Source organism: Bufo bufo, chromosome 3, assembly GCF_905171765.1.
Source record: "Bufo bufo chromosome 3, aBufBuf1.1, whole genome shotgun sequence".
NCBI lineage: Eukaryota > Metazoa > Chordata > Amphibia > Anura > Bufonidae > Bufo > Bufo bufo.
Genome location: NC_053391.1, coordinates 300,162,063 through 300,179,390, shown reverse-complemented (window position 1 = coordinate 300,179,390; position 17,328 = coordinate 300,162,063). Strand labels below are relative to the sequence as shown.

General features: G+C 45.9%; 1 protein-coding gene across 1 annotated transcript; it reads left to right on the top strand.

Moving 5' to 3' along the window:
• The first annotated feature begins 6,383 nt into the window (after positions 1–6,383).
• On the top strand, positions 6,384–17,122 carry RABIF (RAB interacting factor). Its single transcript, XM_040424199.1, has 2 exons — positions 6,384–6,551; positions 16,636–17,122. The coding sequence occupies exons 1-2, from the start codon at positions 6,441–6,443 to the stop codon at positions 16,879–16,881; spliced, it is 357 nt and encodes a 118-aa protein (XP_040280133.1). The 5' UTR covers positions 6,384–6,440; the 3' UTR covers positions 16,882–17,122.
• Positions 17,123–17,328: the final 206 nt, after the last annotated feature.

Sequence of the window (17,328 nt, the reverse complement as noted above, 5' to 3'; positions counted from 1 at the left end):
GATGATTCCTTGGGGGCAACCCAAGCTCTTATCATGGCAGAGGGACAGATACACAATGACCTGACCCTTCCATCATTAAAGAGGTTATCTTATCTCAGACAATGGGGGCATATTGCTAGGATATGCCCCCATTGTCTTATAGGTGTGGCTGGAACGGAGCCCCGCAAGGTGGCGGCTGGAGGACTCTGGTCCAGCCACTACCAAGCCGGCTCCCCATAGAAGTGAATGGAGGCGCACCGCCCATTACCGGCCACCGCTCCCATTCACTTCAATGGGCTCGATGGAAATAGCTGGCCCCATAGAAAATTTATGGAGGGTGGCTGCGCATGCGCAGTGTGCCCTCCTTCACTTTCGGGGCTCTGTTCTCTATATAGGTGTGGGTCCCAGCGGTGGGACTCGCACCTATAAGACAATGGGGGCATATCCTAGCAATATGCCCCCATTGTCTATGATTAGACAACCCCTTTAACGCTGGGAGCATCAGGTACTTATGTGCCCAGCCAGAGGCCACATCTACCCCCCTGAATTTAACTGTATCACTGCCCTTAGGACGGAAATAGAGTTGAAAAATGTTAATAAGACCTCTATTCAGACCCCCAATATTTATAAGACCCCCATGTTAATCAGACCTCAGATCCGAGAGAAGAAAAATTTTTTTTTTAAACTTACCTCTTTGCCGCCCGCTGCTTCTGAGATCCAATGTTCTTCCTACTACGCGGTGCTGTGACCCGACCTCACACAGCGTGCGATGGCGTTCTCACACTGTGCGCAGGTCAGGGAGTGGTGAGTAGAGAGCTCACACAGTGAGCGCTGTATTCACCGCTCTCTGGTCCTCCTGTACTAATGAGCGCTCATTAGTATCCCCCCCCCCCCCCCCCCCCCCCCCCCTTGGTCTTATAAAGTGAAAAGTACAGTATTTGAGGGCATTGGTCAGTACAGAGGGCACATGGTGATTGAAAAGTGAGAACTCCAAGTTGTCCCTGTGGCAAACTCTACAGAGCTGGGACATAGCAGAAAGAAGTTGTCAAGAGGGTCTTGACTGACCTTGAATAGAGGTGAGGAAGCCGAATATTTACATCAGAGAAGACGTCACAGAATGCAATAGGTCAGTAGTGCTTTATTCTCCATTATATCTGGTGGTGCTGAACAAGGTAGCACGCTGAAGGCAGGACTGGCTCAGTGTTGTGGCTTGTATCTCACAGGCCCCCAACGTGGGCCACTTAGTTTTTTTCCAGGGCCAGTAACATCCTAGTCCACCCCTGTATGTTTTGTGAATATACCTAGATTTTATTACATGGCAGCCTTACTGTGACAAATACCCATATTTCACAAAATGCAATCTGTTACAGTCCTTATACGGACAAATATCCCCCTTCTGTACAATCTTTTCTGCGTGGAGTTATCAAAACTGGTGTCAAGTAGAACTGGCTTAGTTGCCCATAGCAACCAATCAGATTCCGCCTTTCATTTTTCACAGCTCCTTTGGAAAATAAAGGTGGAATCTGATTGGTTGCTATGGGCAACTAAGCCAGTTCTACTTTTACACCAGTTTGATAAATCTCCCCTACTATTCCTATAGTGCATTATATTTTAATGTCAGTGCTATACAGAGAGGCACAGCCTTCTATGGAACACTCAAGTTTGGCTTGGGGGCTATACTAGGTCCTGGCCTGCATATACTGTACACACATCAGCACTCATTTGCGGGGTCCAATGGGAAACAGAGGGAGTCCACTCCCTCTGTAACCACTTACATGTGGAAAGCACCATTGCTTGCGGCATGTAAGAGGTTAAACAGCCTGGATTGGCGCTCCTGCTGGTCCAGGCTGTTAGTGCAGGAACACAACTCTCAAGTGCGTGCAGCGCATAGAGAGGGCCACTGTGAAAAGGCTATGGCCCCTTATTGACCGCCGGAGAAATGCGTATTGGTGGTCACTAAGGGGTTCAAGCCAAATAAAACTATGCAAAAGAAAGGCATGTTTCCCCCCCCCAAGATGACAAAGTTTGAAATCGTATTTTCCTTAGTCTGCAGCAGCTTGCATGGCGTTCTGTACTGAATCAAATCTTTGCAAAACAGGCGTCATGTGCAGCGGCAATGTCCTAAGGAAACAGAAAAAGAGTCTCTTCAATAATAGGAAAGGTTACGTAGAGGGCAGCATTTAGCCTAAAAATCTGAAACATAAGGCACATATGAAAACATGTTAACCATTAATCTTTCAAGTTCAATAAAAAAAAAAAAAAAACTAACTGCTTCATATAAGGAAAAAAAAGGCAATTTTTTATGTTAGGGTAAGACTACATCTCTGCTTTCCATTTTTATGTTCTAGCGGACGAACTAAAAAATGGTAAAATAAAAAAATAAAACATTTTTTTTGTGCAGAGACGAGTTTGTATTTGTATGGGTGAGATCCATTAGAGACTGCAGGGATCCTCTCACCTATCAAGCCCTCTGAAGCAAGCTCCATTCCCCGCCCCCCCGCTTTAAAGGGGTTTATCCGAGTTATGGAAAAAACAAAAACTTATAAAACTCATCAGGACATACATATACATAGTTAAGCTTGATTTCTTAGGCTACTTTCACACTTGCGTTCGAAGCGGATCCACCTGTTATCTGCACAGAGGGATCCGCTCCTATAATGCAAACGATGGTATCCGTTCAGAACGGATCCGTCTGCATTATATTTCAGAAAAAAAACTAAGTCTAAAAGTTAGTCAGACGGATCCATCCTGACTTTGCATTGAAAGTCAATGGGGGACGGATCTATTTGAAATTGCACCATATTGTGTCAACTTCAAATGGATCCGTCCCCATTGACTTACATTGTAAGTCTGGACGGATCCGTTTGGCTCCGCACAGCCAGGCGGATATCCGAACGCTGCAAGCTGCTTTCGGGTGTCCGCCTGCTGAGCGGAACGGAGGCCAAACGGTGCCAGACTGATGTATTCTGAGCGGATCCGCATCCACTCAGAATGCATTGGGGCAGTACAGATCCGTTCGGGGCCGCTTGTGAGAGCCTTCAAACGGAGCTCACAAGCGGAACCCCGAACGCTAGTGTGAAAGTAGCCTTAGGGCTCTTTCACACTTGCGTTCTTGTCTTCCGGCATAGAGTTCCGTCGTCGGGGCTCTATGCCGGAAGAATCCTGATCAGGATTATCCTAATGCATTCTGAATGGAGAGAAATCCGTTCAGGATGCATCAGGATGTCTTCAGTTCCGGAACGGAACGTTTTTTGGCCGGAGAAAATACCGCAGCATGCTGCGCTTTTTGCTCCGGCCAAAAATCCGGAACACTTGCCGCAAGGCCGGATCCGGAATTAATGCCCATTGAAAGGCATTGATCCGGATCCGGCCTTAAGCTAAACGTCGTTTCGGCGCATTGCCGGAGCCGACATTTAGCTTTTTCTGAATGGTTTCCATGGCTGCCAAGACGCTAAAGTCCTGGCAGCCATGGTAAAGTGTAGCGGGGAGCGGGGAGCAGTGTACTTACCGTCCGTGCGGCTCCCCGGGCGCTCCAGAGTGACGTCAGGGCGCCCCAAGCGCATGGATCATGTGATCACATGGATCACGTCATCCATGCGCATGGGGCGCTCTGACGTCATTCTGGAGCGCCCCGGGAGCCGCACGGACTGTAAGTATACCGCTCCCCCGCTCCCCGCTCCTACTATGGCAACCAGGACTTTAATAGCGTCCTGGGTGCCATAGTAACACTGAACGCATTTGGAAGACGGTTCCGTCTTCAAATGCTTTCAGTACACTTGCGTTTTTCCGGATCCGGCGTGTAATTCCGGCAAGTGGAGTACACGCCGGATCCGGACAACGCAAGTGTGAAAGAGGCCTTAATTGAAAAACCCATACTTACACCTTTTCATGGTTCTGTTATTGCTGTGTTTACATGCTGAGGGGGGCGTGTAACAACAAAGCCTGAGCTTTCCCTCATGAATAATTGTGGGCGTGAACAATCTGACCTTCCCCTTACCCTGCTCTGCACATCCTAACTTTGCATTAAAAAAAAAAGTCACATGATCATCTCCAGTCACATCATCCTGTCACATTGCAGAAACACAGGATCTATGTATCTAAGCTCTATGGCAGCTCTGTGTATCTAAGCTCTATGGCAGCGCTGTGCGCCTGCTCAGGAACCAAATCCCGTGCGCCTGCGCAGGAGCCAAACCCTGTTCGTCTGTACAAGATCCGGCCCTGGAGCGCTCCTGTGCGTCTCTACAAGATCCGGCCCTGGAGCGCTCCTGTGCGTCTCTACAAGATCCGGCCCTGGAGCGCTCCTGTGCGTCTCTACAAGATCCCGCCCTGGAGCGCTCCTGTGCGTCTCTACAAGATCCCGCCCTGGAGCGCTCCTGTGCGTCTCTACAAGATCCCGCCCTGGAGCGCTCCTGTGCGTCTCTACAAGATCCCGCCCTGGAGCGCTCCTGTGCGTCTCTACAAGATCCCGCCCTGGAGCGCTCCTGTGCGTCTCTACAAGATCCCGCCCTGGAGCGCTCCTGTGCGTCTCTACAAGATCCCGCCCTGGAGCGCTCCTGTGCGTCTCTACAAGATCCCGCCCTGGAGCGCTCCTGTGCGTCTCTACAAGATCCCGCCCTGGAGCGCTCCTGTGCGTCTCTACAAGATCCCGCCCTGGAGCGCTCCTGTGCGTCTCTACAAGATCCCGCCCTGGAGCGCTCCTGTGCGTCTCTACAAGATCCCGCCCTGGAGCGCTCCTGTGCGTCTCTACAAGATCCCGCCCTGGAGCGCTCCTGTGCGTCTCTACAAGGTCCCGCCCTGGAGCGCTCCTGTGCGTCTCTACAAGGTCCCGCCCTGGAGCGCTCCTGTGCGTCTCTACAAGGTCCCGCCCTGGAGCGCTCCTGTGCGTCTCTACAAGGTCCGGCCCTGGAGCGCTCCTGTGCGTCTCTACAAGGTCCGGCCCTGGAGCGCTCCTGTGCGTCTCTACAAGGTCCGGCCCTGGAGCGCTCCTGTGCGTCTGAAAAGGATCCGGCCCTGGAGTGCTCCTCTCCCCTGGCTTTAGTGACTGTACCATTCAGCTCCCAGGAATAAGATTTATGGGTTTCAAAAACACAAACATGTCACCACAAAGCCACATAAGTAAAAAATTTAAGATTAGGCATTAAACTCCAAACCACCACATGAAGCCCAAACCTAGGAGCCACATTCCAGACATACATGCCGTACAATTCCCTGTAACTGCCTTAACTTAATTCAGAGCAACATTCCCTACTCCAGACGGTGTAGTTCCTATTCCCCATAAACATACTACAACTGACGGCCCCCTGACTTTAGAGACTACACTAAAAAGTCCTAGGACCACTCCTCATGACACCCCACTCTAGCAGGCAGATGGACAAGTAACCCTGCATGGGTCACATATACCCAAACATACTGCACATTGCCAGGGCCACTCGTCATGTCAACCCTCTCCCACAGACAGCAGCACGAGGACCCCTTGTTTGATCTGCGTGGGTCCCACACACCACATGCCCCCTCCTCACAGATTTACACCCCATAAAGCCTCCCCCACAGATCTGCACCCTCATGTCCCCAGAATACACCACATGCCCCCCTCCTCACAGATTTAACCCCTTGTTTTATCTGCATAGGTCCCACACACCACATGCCCCCCCTCCTCACAGATTTACACCCCATAAGCCCCCCTGCCCCAGATCTGCACCCTCATGTCTCCAGAATACACCACATACCCCCCTCACAGATTTAACCCCTTGTTTGATCTGCATGGGTCCCACACCCCACATGCCCCCCTCCTCACAGATTTACACCCCATAAAGCCTCCCCCCAGATCTGCACCCTCATGGCTCCAGAATACACCACATGCCCCCTCCTCACAGATTTACACCCCATAAAGCCCCGCTCCCCAGATCTGCACCCTCATGGCTCCAGAATACACCACACACCCCCTCACAGATTTACACCCCATAACTCACCCACCCCCAGATCTGCACCCTCATATCTCCAGAATACACCACATGCCGCCCCCCCCCCCCCAGATCTGCACCCTCATGACCCCAGAATACAGCACATTCCCACCACCCACCTTAGATCTGCACCCTGATGTCTCCAGAATACAGCACATTCCCACCACCCACCTTAGATCTGCACCCTCAGAATACTCCCAGATCTGTACGATAAACCCCCGTAATTGCACCAGATTCCACTCCACCTGAACCTCCTGCCCCTGTGCTCCACCTGCCCCCTCATATATATGAGCTCCATATGCTGCCCCCACCTGCTCCCCATACTCCAGGGCTACATCCTACCTCACTGCGTACACACAGCCCCTCCTCCCTCCACAAGATGCTGCAGTCCGGGTTTGTCAGCGCTTCCCACAGTTGGTCATGTGACCATGAAGGAGCATGTGACCAGTGACGTCACAGACCTCCTTCTAACAACTCCACTCTAGCATCTACCGAACGAAAATGGACGAGGCGCTGGTTTCTGCTGATGGGAAGAACTCCCGGGCGGTGTTGTGTCTGCGCTGCGGCTGCCGGGTGCTCTCTGCCGGGACTGCGACACTGGCAAAGCGCGAGGTCAGAGACTAGACCTAGACTAGGTGTCTCAGTGTGTGTGTGGTAACTCATTGGTACACTGCTGGATCTGGTTGTCACCCATATAGCTTCCTGGGAGGTGGCACTGTGAAGACTAGAACCAGTGTTTCTCCATGTATTCTGCTCCCAGCTTCTAGTTACCCACCTATGCCCAATGCTACCATAACTCCTAGGCAGCATGTCCATTGTCTGCGGGTTATGGTTGACTGTTCAGATGTTTCCTTTAGGCTACAGTCAGACGACTGCACAGAGCCAGCCCTATATAGAAAATTCCTATTCTTGTCTATATTTCTTTGCGGGACTGCGGAACAGAAGTCTGGTCGAGGACCGCTCATCTGCTGCGTGAAAGACAGCCAAGCCCAGTTCTGGACAGCAGAGACACGGAGCACTAACATGACTGATAACGCTCTGTGCCTCTCTGTGACCTTTTTACTACAATATCACAGTGAGATAAAGTTGTCACCGTGATTTTGTAGTAAAAGATCAGAGAGGCACGGAGCGTTATCAATCATGTTATTTCTCCGTATCTCTGCTGTCCGGAACTGGGCTTGGTTCTCTTTCACGCAGTGGATTCCACGCACGGCATCCGCTCATGTGAAACAGGCCAAACTCTTTGAGTACAGATAATGTAGAAGATGGTATCTGCAGTCCTATGTAAAATTACAGATAACAGAAGTTAAAGGGGTTTTACATACTGATGGTCTATCCTCCGGATAGGTCATCAGTATGAGATGGGAGGGGGGGTGCGGATCAGCTGTTTGAGGAGACCATGATGTTCCAGTGAGCACTGCAACCACCTCGCTGCTTACCAAGCACAGCGCTATCCATTTGATAGTGGCTGTGCTTGATATTGCAACTTAACACTGTTCACTTGGATGGTTGCTGGATGGGACTGATGAATCTGACATCACATGACTTAGGAAGAGACATGAGCGCTCAGAGTGCCGCAGCCTCTCCTGCATTAACCCCTTAGGGACCCATGACGTATCTGTACGGCATGGTTCCCGAGTCCTTAAGGACCCATGACGTACCGGTGCGTCATGTGTTGTTCCGATCGCCGCCGCGGGCGGGGATCGGAACAAGGTGCCTGCTCAAATCATTGAGCAGACACCTCGGCTAAATGCGCAGGAGGGTCCCATGACACCCGCCCCCCCCCGTTTCGGTGATCGCCGCAAACCACAGGTCAATTCAGACCTGCGGTTTGCGGCTTTTCTAAGTTGCAGCGGCGGTGGTGCTATCGGGTCCCCATGGGGCTGTGGGGGGGACCCGATGGCATGGAAGGCAGCCCCCTGGATCTCACAGGCCGGAAGCTGTATGAGTAATACTCACTGTATTACTCGTACAGCCAATGCATTCCAATACAGAAGTATTGGAATGCGTTGTAAAGGAATATACCCCCCAAAGTTCAAGTCCCAAAGTGGGACAAAAAATAAAGTGAAAAAAAAAGTTGAAAAAATTAAGTTTTCCCCTCAAAAAAATTTAAGTTTCAAGTAAAAATAAACAAAAACATAATTTTCCTCAAATAAAGTTAAAAAAAATTGGTAAAAAATAGGGGGGGGGGGGGAAGTATACACATTAGGTATCGCCACGTCCGTATCAACCGGCTCTATAAACATATCACATGACCTAACCCCTCAGATGAACACTGTGCTAAATAAACCATTTTTTGTCACCTTACATCACAAAAAGTACAACAGCAAGCGATCAAAAAGGCCTTTGCCCACCAAAATAGTACCAATCTAACTGTCACCTCATCCTGCAAAAAATGAGCCCCTACCTGAGACAATCGCCCAAAAAAAAAAAAACTATGGCTCAGAATATGGAGACACTAAAACATCATTTTTGTTATTGTGTAAAACTTACATAAATAAATAAAAAGTATACATATTAGGTATCGCCGCGTCCGTATCGACCGACTCTATAAAAATATCACATGACCTAACCCCTCAGATGAACACCGTAAAAAATAAAAACTGTGCTAAATAAACCATTTTTTGTCACCTTACATCACAAAAAGTGTAATAGCAAGTGATCAAAAAGTCACACGCACCGCAAAATAGTGCCAATAAAACCGTCATCTCATCCCGCAAAAATCATACCCTACCCAAGGTAATCGCCCAAAAACTGAAAAAATTATGGCTCTCAGACTATGGAAACACTAAAACATGATTTTTTTTGCTTCAAAAATGAAATCATTGTGTAAAACTTACATAAATAAAAACAAAGTATACATATTGGGTATCGCCGCGTCCGTGACAACCTGGTCTATAAAAATACCACATGATCTAACCTGTCAGATGAATGTTGTAAATAACAAAAAATAAAAACGGTGCCAAAACAGCTATTTCTTGTTATCTTGCCTCACAAAAGTGTAATATAGAGCAAAAATCATTGTACCCTAAACTAGTACCAAAAAAACTTCCACCCTATCCCGTAGTTTCTAAAATGGGGTCACTTTTTTGGAGTTTCTACTCTAGGGTTGCATGAGGGGGGCTTCAAATGGGACATGGTGTCAAAAAAACCAGTCCAGCAAAATCTGCCTTCCAAAAACTGTAAGGCATTGCTTTCCTTCTGCGCCCTGCCGTGTGCCCGTACAGCAGTTTACGACCACATATGAGGTGTTTCTGTAAACTACAGAATCTGGGCAATAAATATTGAGTTTTTTGTTTGGTTGTTAACCCTTGCTTTGTTACTGGAAAAAATTGAAAATGTGCCAAAAAATGTAAATTCTGAAATTTCATCTCCGTTTGCCAATAACTCTTGTGGAACACCTAAAGGGTTAACGACGTTTGAAAAATCTGTTTTGAATACCTTGAGGGGTGTAGTTTCTTAGATGGGGTCACTTTTATGGAGTTTCTACTCTAGGGGTGCATCAGGGGGGCTTCAAATGGGACATGGTGTCAAAAAAACCAGTCCAGCAAAACCTGCCTTCCAGAAACCGTATGGCATTGCTTTCCTTCTGCGCCCTGCCGCGTGCCCGTACAGCGGTTTACCACCACATATGGGGTGTTTCTGTAAACTACAGAATCAGGGCCATAAATATTGAGTCTGGTTTGGCTGTTAACCCTTGCTTTGTAACTGAAAAAAAAATTATTAAAATGGAAAATCTGCCAAAAAAGTGAAATTTTACATTACTCTTGTGGAACACCTAAAGGGTTAACAAAGTATGTAAAATCAGTTTTGAATACCTTGAGGGGTGTAGTTTATAGAATGGGGTCATTTTTGGGTGGTTTCTATTATGTAAGCCTCGCAAAGTGACTTCAGACCTGAACTGGTCCCTAAAAATTGGGTTTTTGAAACTTTCTGAAAAATTTCAAGATTTGCTTCTAAACTTCTAAGCCTTGTAACATCCCCAAAAAATAAAATATCATTCCCAAAATGACCCATACATGAAGTAGACATATGGGGAATGTAAAGTAATAACTATTTTTGGAGGTATTACTATGTATTATAGAAGTAGAGAAATTGAAACTTGGAAATTTGCAATTTTTTTACATTTTTTGCTAAATTTTGTATTTTTTTTATAAATTAAAAATGATTTTTTTTACTTCATTTTACCAGTGTCATGAAGTACAATATGTGACGAAAAAACAATCTCAGAATGGCCTGGATAAGTGAAAGCGTTTTAAAGTTATCATCACTTAAAGTGACACTGGTCAGATTTGCAAAAAATGGCCTGGTCCTTAAGGTGAAATAAGGGGTTGTCCGAGTTATGAAAAAAAATTATATAGCACTGAAAATCTGATGGGCAGCAATATATAACTAAGCTAAGCAAAAATATATATTTCCTCATTTCCCTGGTTCTTTTCTGGCCCTTTGTTTACATGCAATAAAAACACTCTCTGCGCCTCCCCCTGCACTGCTAAGGGAGTGAATACAAGAGCTGCCCTGAGTGACATGTCTGCCTGCTGGGAGAATTAGTAGCATGTTGTATGTGTAGAACTACAAGTCCCAGCTGTATAATGACACTGCTAAGGGAGTGAATACAAGAGCTGCCCTGAGTGACATGTCTGCCTGCTGGGAGAATCAGCAGCATGTTGTAAGTGTAGAACTACAAGTCCCAGCTGTATAATGACACTGCTAATACGCACAGGATCTTCCCCCTACCTTCTTGTGCAATGCTCTCTGTAGTCTGTCAGATCCTGTGCCCAGAATTGTCACTGCTGCAGATACCCAGTGTGTGCAGCTGAAGGGGTTAAGAATCCTAAGAGAGAGCAGACAGCCCGGCAGTAAAGGGGGGAGTGGCCAGCACAGTGACGTCTCGTTTACAGGCTTGTAAACGACCTTTATCAGAGCAGGGAGAGAAGCTGACATCACAGGTCATGTGACCCTCAGTGAAATCTGAGAAACCAGCCACCGGAGATAAAGTGAGTGAATTGGAAAGCGGTTACATTTACTTAGTTAGGAACATAGAAAGAACAAAAAAAATAACTCGGACAACCCCTTTAAGTACCAAATTAGGCCTCGCCCTTAAAGGGGAGCGACGCGGGTGCTGGGGAGTGGGGTAAGTATAACCTGTATGAGGCACCAAGGCATTGGTGGGGTCATTATAGGGGTTGGATAACCCCCTTTAAGGGGTTAAACTTATTACACTCGCCCACAAAGCCCTTTCACAGTGCTCCACCTCCCTACTTCTCTGTCTACCACCCTACCTCTCTACTAACTCTAACACTTCGTAACTGGAACTTCTCGAGCTGCGGTAGTTCTATGGAACGTCATACAGTGAGGAACAGAAGTATTTGAACACCCTGCGATTTTGCAAGTTCTCCCACTTAGAAATCATGGAGCGGTCTGAAATTCACATTGCATGTGCATTCCCACTCTGAGAGACAGAATTAAAAAAAGAAATTCAGGAAATCTCATTGTATGATTTTTAAAGAATTTATTTGTCTTGCACTGCTGAACATAAGTATTTGAACACCTGAGAAACAGCAAGAATTCTGGCTCTCAAAGACCTGTTACTGTGCCTTTAAAAAGTCCACCTCTACTCCACTCATTAATCTAACTTAGTGGCACCTGTCTGAGCTCTTTAAAGACCCCTGTCCTCCCAACAGTCAGTCAGACACCAACTACTACCATGGGCAAGACCAAAGGGCTGTCAAAAGACACCAGAGATAAAATTGTGGACCTCCACAAGGCTGGAAAGGGCTACAGGGCAATTGCCAAGCAGCTTGGTGAAAATAGATCAACTGTTGGAGCAATTGTAGAGAATAGAAAATGGAAGAGGCTAAAGACGACTGTCAGTCTCCCTCGGACTAGGTCTCCATGCAAGATCTCACCTCGTGGGGTATCACTGATGATAAGAAAGGTGAGGAATCAGCCCAGAACTACAAGGGAGGAGCTGGTCAATGACATGAAGAGAGCTGGGACCACAGTTTCAAAGGTCACTGTCGGTAGAAGACTACGCCGTCATGGTTTCAAATCATGCATTGCACGGAAGGTTCCCCTACTCAAGTCATCACATGTCCAGGCCCGTCTGAAGTTTGCCAATGACCACCTGGATGATACAGAGGAGGCATGGGAGAAAGTCATGTGGTCAGATGAGCTTTTTGGTCTAAACTTCACTCGTCGTGTTTGGAGGAAAAGGAAGGATGAGTTGCATCCCAAGAACACCATCCTTACTGCAAATCATGGGGGTGGTAACATCATGCTTTGGGGGTGCTTTTCTGCGAAGAGGACAGGACGACTGCACTGTATTAGGGAGAGGATGAATGGGGCCATTTATTGTGAGATTTTTAGCAACACCCTCCTTCCCTCAGTCAGAGCATTGAAGATCGGTCGTGGCTGGGTCTTCCAACATGACAACGACCCGAAGCACACAGCCAGGATAACCAAGGAGTGGCTCCGTAAGAAGCATATCAAGGTTCTGGAGTGGCCTAGCCAGTCTCTAGACCTAAATCCAATAGAACATCTTTGGAGGGAGCTGAAACTCTGTGTTGCTCAGCGACAGCCCTGAAACCTGACAGATCTAGAGGAGATCTGTGTGGAGGAGTGGGCCAAAATCCCTGTTGCATTGTCTGCAAACCTGGTCAAGAACTACAGGAAACGTTTGACCTCTGTAATTGCAAACAAAGGCTTCTGCACCAAATATTAACACAGATTTTCTCAGGTGTTCAAATACTTATGTTCAGCAGTGCAAGACAAATACATTCTTTAAAAATCATACAATGTGATTTCCTGAGTTTCTTTTTTTTATTCTGTCTCTCAGAGGGGGAATGCACCTACAACGTGAATTTCAGACCCCTCCATGATTTCTAAGTGGGAGAACTTGCAAAATCGCAGGGTGTTCAAATACTTCTGTTCCTCACTGTACATTGAACAGTCAGAATAATTCCCATTAGTACCTGCACAGTTATAAGCGTGACAAAGAACACTGCTTTTTGGCAGGCACATCAGGCTCTCAAAGGCTGGGTTCACACGGGCGTCACGTTTCGGCTCAGGATGCGTCCCGGGTGCATTGCGGCAAACCCCCGCGAGTAGGTACGCAATTTCAGTCAGTTTTGATTGCGTTCCGTTGTTCAGTTTTTTACATGGTTAGAAGGGAAAATAATAGCATTCTTTAGTACAGAATGCTTAGTAGAAGTTCAATTGAGGGTTAAAAAATAAAATTAACTCCCCTCCTCCAATTGATCGCATAGCTGCCGGTCTCCTGTTCTTTCTTCAGGACCTGTCAAAGGATCTGTGGTGACGTCACTGAGCTCATCACATTGGTGATGGATCATGTGATATGACATCACCACAGGTCCTTTAGCTGGCAGCTCATGATTAAAGAAGTAAGAAGAGATCGGCAACTACGCGATCAAGAGGAGGAGGTGAGTTCATTTTTATTTATTTTTTAACCCGCAATTGAACTTCTAAGCATTCTGTATTAAAGAATGCTATTATTTTACCTTATAACCATGTTATAAGGGAAAATAATACAGTGAATAGACTTTCATCTTAGCAACCATGCGTGAAAATCGCACCGCATCCGCACTTGCTTGCGGATGCTAACTATTTTCATGCAGCCCCATTCACTTCTATGGGGCCTGCGTTGCGTGAAAACGCACAATATAGAGCATGCTGCGATTTTCACGCAACGCACAAGTGATGCGTGAAAATCACCGCTCATGTGCACAGCCCCATAGAAATGAATGGGTCAGGATTTAGTGCGGGTGCAATGCGTTCACCTCCCGCATTGCACCCGCGCGGAAATCTCGCCCGTGTGAACCCAGCCTAACAGGACTCCTTACCTCTTTCACATTATTCTTAGAGCATGATCTCTTCATTCAGCAGTGTCCCCACACTCTTTGAATCTAATGCACTTCATATGTGTACAGTCGTGGCCAAAAGTTTTGAGAATTACATAAATATTGGAAAAGTTGCTGCTTAAGTTTTTATAATAGCAATTTGCATATACTCCAGAATGTTATGAAGAGTGATCAGATGAATTGCATAGTCCTTCTTTGCCATGAAAATTAACTTAATCCCAAAAAACCTTTCCACTGCATTTCATTGCTGTCATTAAAGGACCTGCTGAGATCATTTCAGTAATCGTCTTGTTAACTCAGGTGAGAATGTTGACGAGCACAAGGCTGGAGATCATTATGTCAGGCTGATTGGGTTAAAATGGCAGACTTGACATGTTAAAAGGAGGGTGATGCTTGAAATCATTGTTCTTCCATTGTTAACCATGGTGACCTGCAAAGAAACGCGTGCAGCCATCATTGCGTTGCATAAAAATGGCAAGGATATTGTGGCTACTAAGATTGCACCTCAATCAACAATTTATAGGATCATCAAGAACTTCAAGGAAAGAGGTTCAATTCTTGTTAAGAAGGCTTCAGGGCATCCAAGAAAGTCCAGCAAGCGCCAGGATCGTCTCCTAAAGAGGATTCAGCTGCGGGATTGGAGTGCCACCAGTGCAGAGCTTGCTCAGGAATGGCAGCAGGCAGGTCTGAGCGCATCTGCACACACAGTGAGGCGAAGACTTTTGGAAGATGGCCTAGTGTCAAGAAGGACAGCAAAGAAGCCACTTCTCTCCAAAAAAAACATCAGGGACAGATTGATCTTCTGCAGAAAGTATGGTGAATGGACTGCTGAGGACTGGGGCAAAGACATATTCTCCGATGAAGCCTCTTTCCGATTGTTTGGGGCATCTGGAAAAAGGCTTGTCCGGAGAAGAAAAGTTGAGCGTTACCATCAGTCCTGTGTCATGCCAACAGTAAAGCATCCTGAGACCATTCATGTGTGGGGTTGCTTCTCATCCAAGGGAGTGGGCTCACTCACAATTTTGCCCAAAAACACAGCCATGAATAAAGAATGGTACCAAAACACCCTCCAACAGCAACTTCTTCCAACAATCCAACAACAGTTTGGTGAAGAACAATGCATTTTCCAGCACGATGGAGCACCGTGCCATAAGACAAAAGTGATAACTAAGTGGCTCGGGGACCAAAACGTTGACATTTTAGGTCCATGGCCTGGAAACTTCCCAGATCTTAATCCCATTGAGAACTTGTGGTCAATCTTCAAGAGGCGGGTGGACAAACAAAAACCCACTAATTCTGACAAACTCCAAGAAGTGATTATGAAAGAATGGGTTGCTATCAGTCAGGAATTGGCCCAGAAGTTGATTGAATTGCAGAGGTCCTGAAAAAGAAGGGCCAACACTGCAAATACTGACTCTTTGCATAAATGTCATGTAATAGTCGATAAAAGCCTTTGAAACGTATGAAGTGTGTGTAATTATATTTCACTACATCACAGAAACAACTGAAACAAAGATCTAAAAGCAGTTTAGCAGCAAACTTTGCAAAAACTAATATTTGTGTCATTCTCAAAACTTTTGGCCACGACTGTACATACGCAGATTCTGGCTCATGTAGCTTTTATGACTGGACCATTGTACAAAACAAGTTGTTAGGCTGCTTTCACATCAGCTCTTGATATTTACATTTTTCTGCTCTGTTATAGGAGCAGGAAAACTAAAATAGCGGAAGTGCCGGATTCTGCACATAACTCACACGAACAGAAAGTAACAGATCCCATTGACTATAATGGCATCTGTTTGGTTTCTGTTCAGGAGAACATTTTTTAGCAGAGAAAAATGTCCTGTTTGCAGGACTTTTCTCTCCACTAGTTTTAACAATTTCTGTGACTGAAGCCCCGAACTGAGCTACTGCTACAGATGTGAGTGGAGCCTTTGTTTCCTCATAGATTGTAAACTCTGGCCAGCAGGGCCCTCACTGATGTTCCAGTTATACGTTTGGTATTATGTAATGTCTAATGTTATTTGTACACGTAACCTCTAATTTGTAAAGTGCTGTGGAATATGCTAGTGCTATATAATAAACTGTATTGAACACAATGCTGACCATGTGGTCCTAAGGAGTAAAAACAGCAGCCACCCTGTGTTGTCAGAAACCCGCCTCTCTGTACAGAGCACTAGTGAGACCTCATTTGGAGTATTGTGCTCAGTACTGGAGACCATATCTCCAGAAGGATATTGATACTTTGGAGAGAGTTCAGAGAAGAGCTACTAAACTGGTACATGGATTGCAGGATAAAACTTACCAGGAAAGATTAAAGGACCTTAACACGTATAGCTTGGAAGAAAGACGAGACAGAGGGGATATGTTAGAAACTTTTAAATACATAAAGGGAATCAACAAGGTAAAAGAGGAGAGAATATTTAAAAGAAGAAAAACTGCTACAAGAGGACATAGTTTTAAATTAGAGGGGCAAAGGTTTAAAAGTAATATCAGGAAGTATCACTTTACTGAGAGAGTAGTGGATGCATGGAATAGCCTTCCTGCAGAAGTGGTAGCTGCAAATACAGTGAAGGAGTTTAAGCATGCATGGGATAGGCATAAGGCCATCCTTCATATAAGATAGGGCCAGGGGCTATTCATAGTATTCAGTATATTGGGCAGACTAGATGGGCCAAATGGTTCTTATCTGCCGACACATTCTATGTTTCTATGACCATATCTTCTGATGGGAAAATCCATTTTAATGTCATTCCAATTAATATCTGTATTAAACTTCTATTTACAAAACACTAATTTTTATTCTTTTCCTGCAGCTACTTCTGCCTTCAATGAAGAAGAAATCATCTTTGGCTGATGAGTCAAATCCAGACTGTGAGCTTCTTGTCGAGCATTGGCTTGTGCATGACATGTTTACTTTTGAGAATGTGGGCTTCACCAAGGACGTAGGAAATGTAAAATTCCTGGTGTGTGCAGACTGCGAAGTGGGACCTATTGGTTGGCACAGTCTGGAGGAGAAGAGTAACTTTTATGTAGCATTGCAGCGAGTCCAGCATGAATGAAGAACATGAGCACCGACCACAGAAGAAGCCCATAGATAAGCAGCACTAATTGACTTCATGGTGTGATGTGTTACGGCATGGACCAGCACTTTACCCTAGTGCCATACATGTTTTATAAATGATATTAAAGGTCTCAGTTGTTTTCAGTGAAATGTAGAGTCATATAAGATGTGGTTGTCTTATTTCTCTGGGACTGTCACTGAATATTAGATAATATAATAAATATAGTAATTATAAAAAATAGAAGGCAATATACTTATCCTCATAAACCTGCTCCAGCAGTAACAATCCATCAAGTTGGTTGCCAGTAGCAGATTTTAAATCCTTGTCACTGTAAACTATTTTCATTTTTCCCTCTGCTTTCCAAGAACCAAAATCTTTCCCCTCATTCTCCACAATGGCACTTACACTGAGATGACCCTCCTCCCATCAGGTAGAGACAGGAAG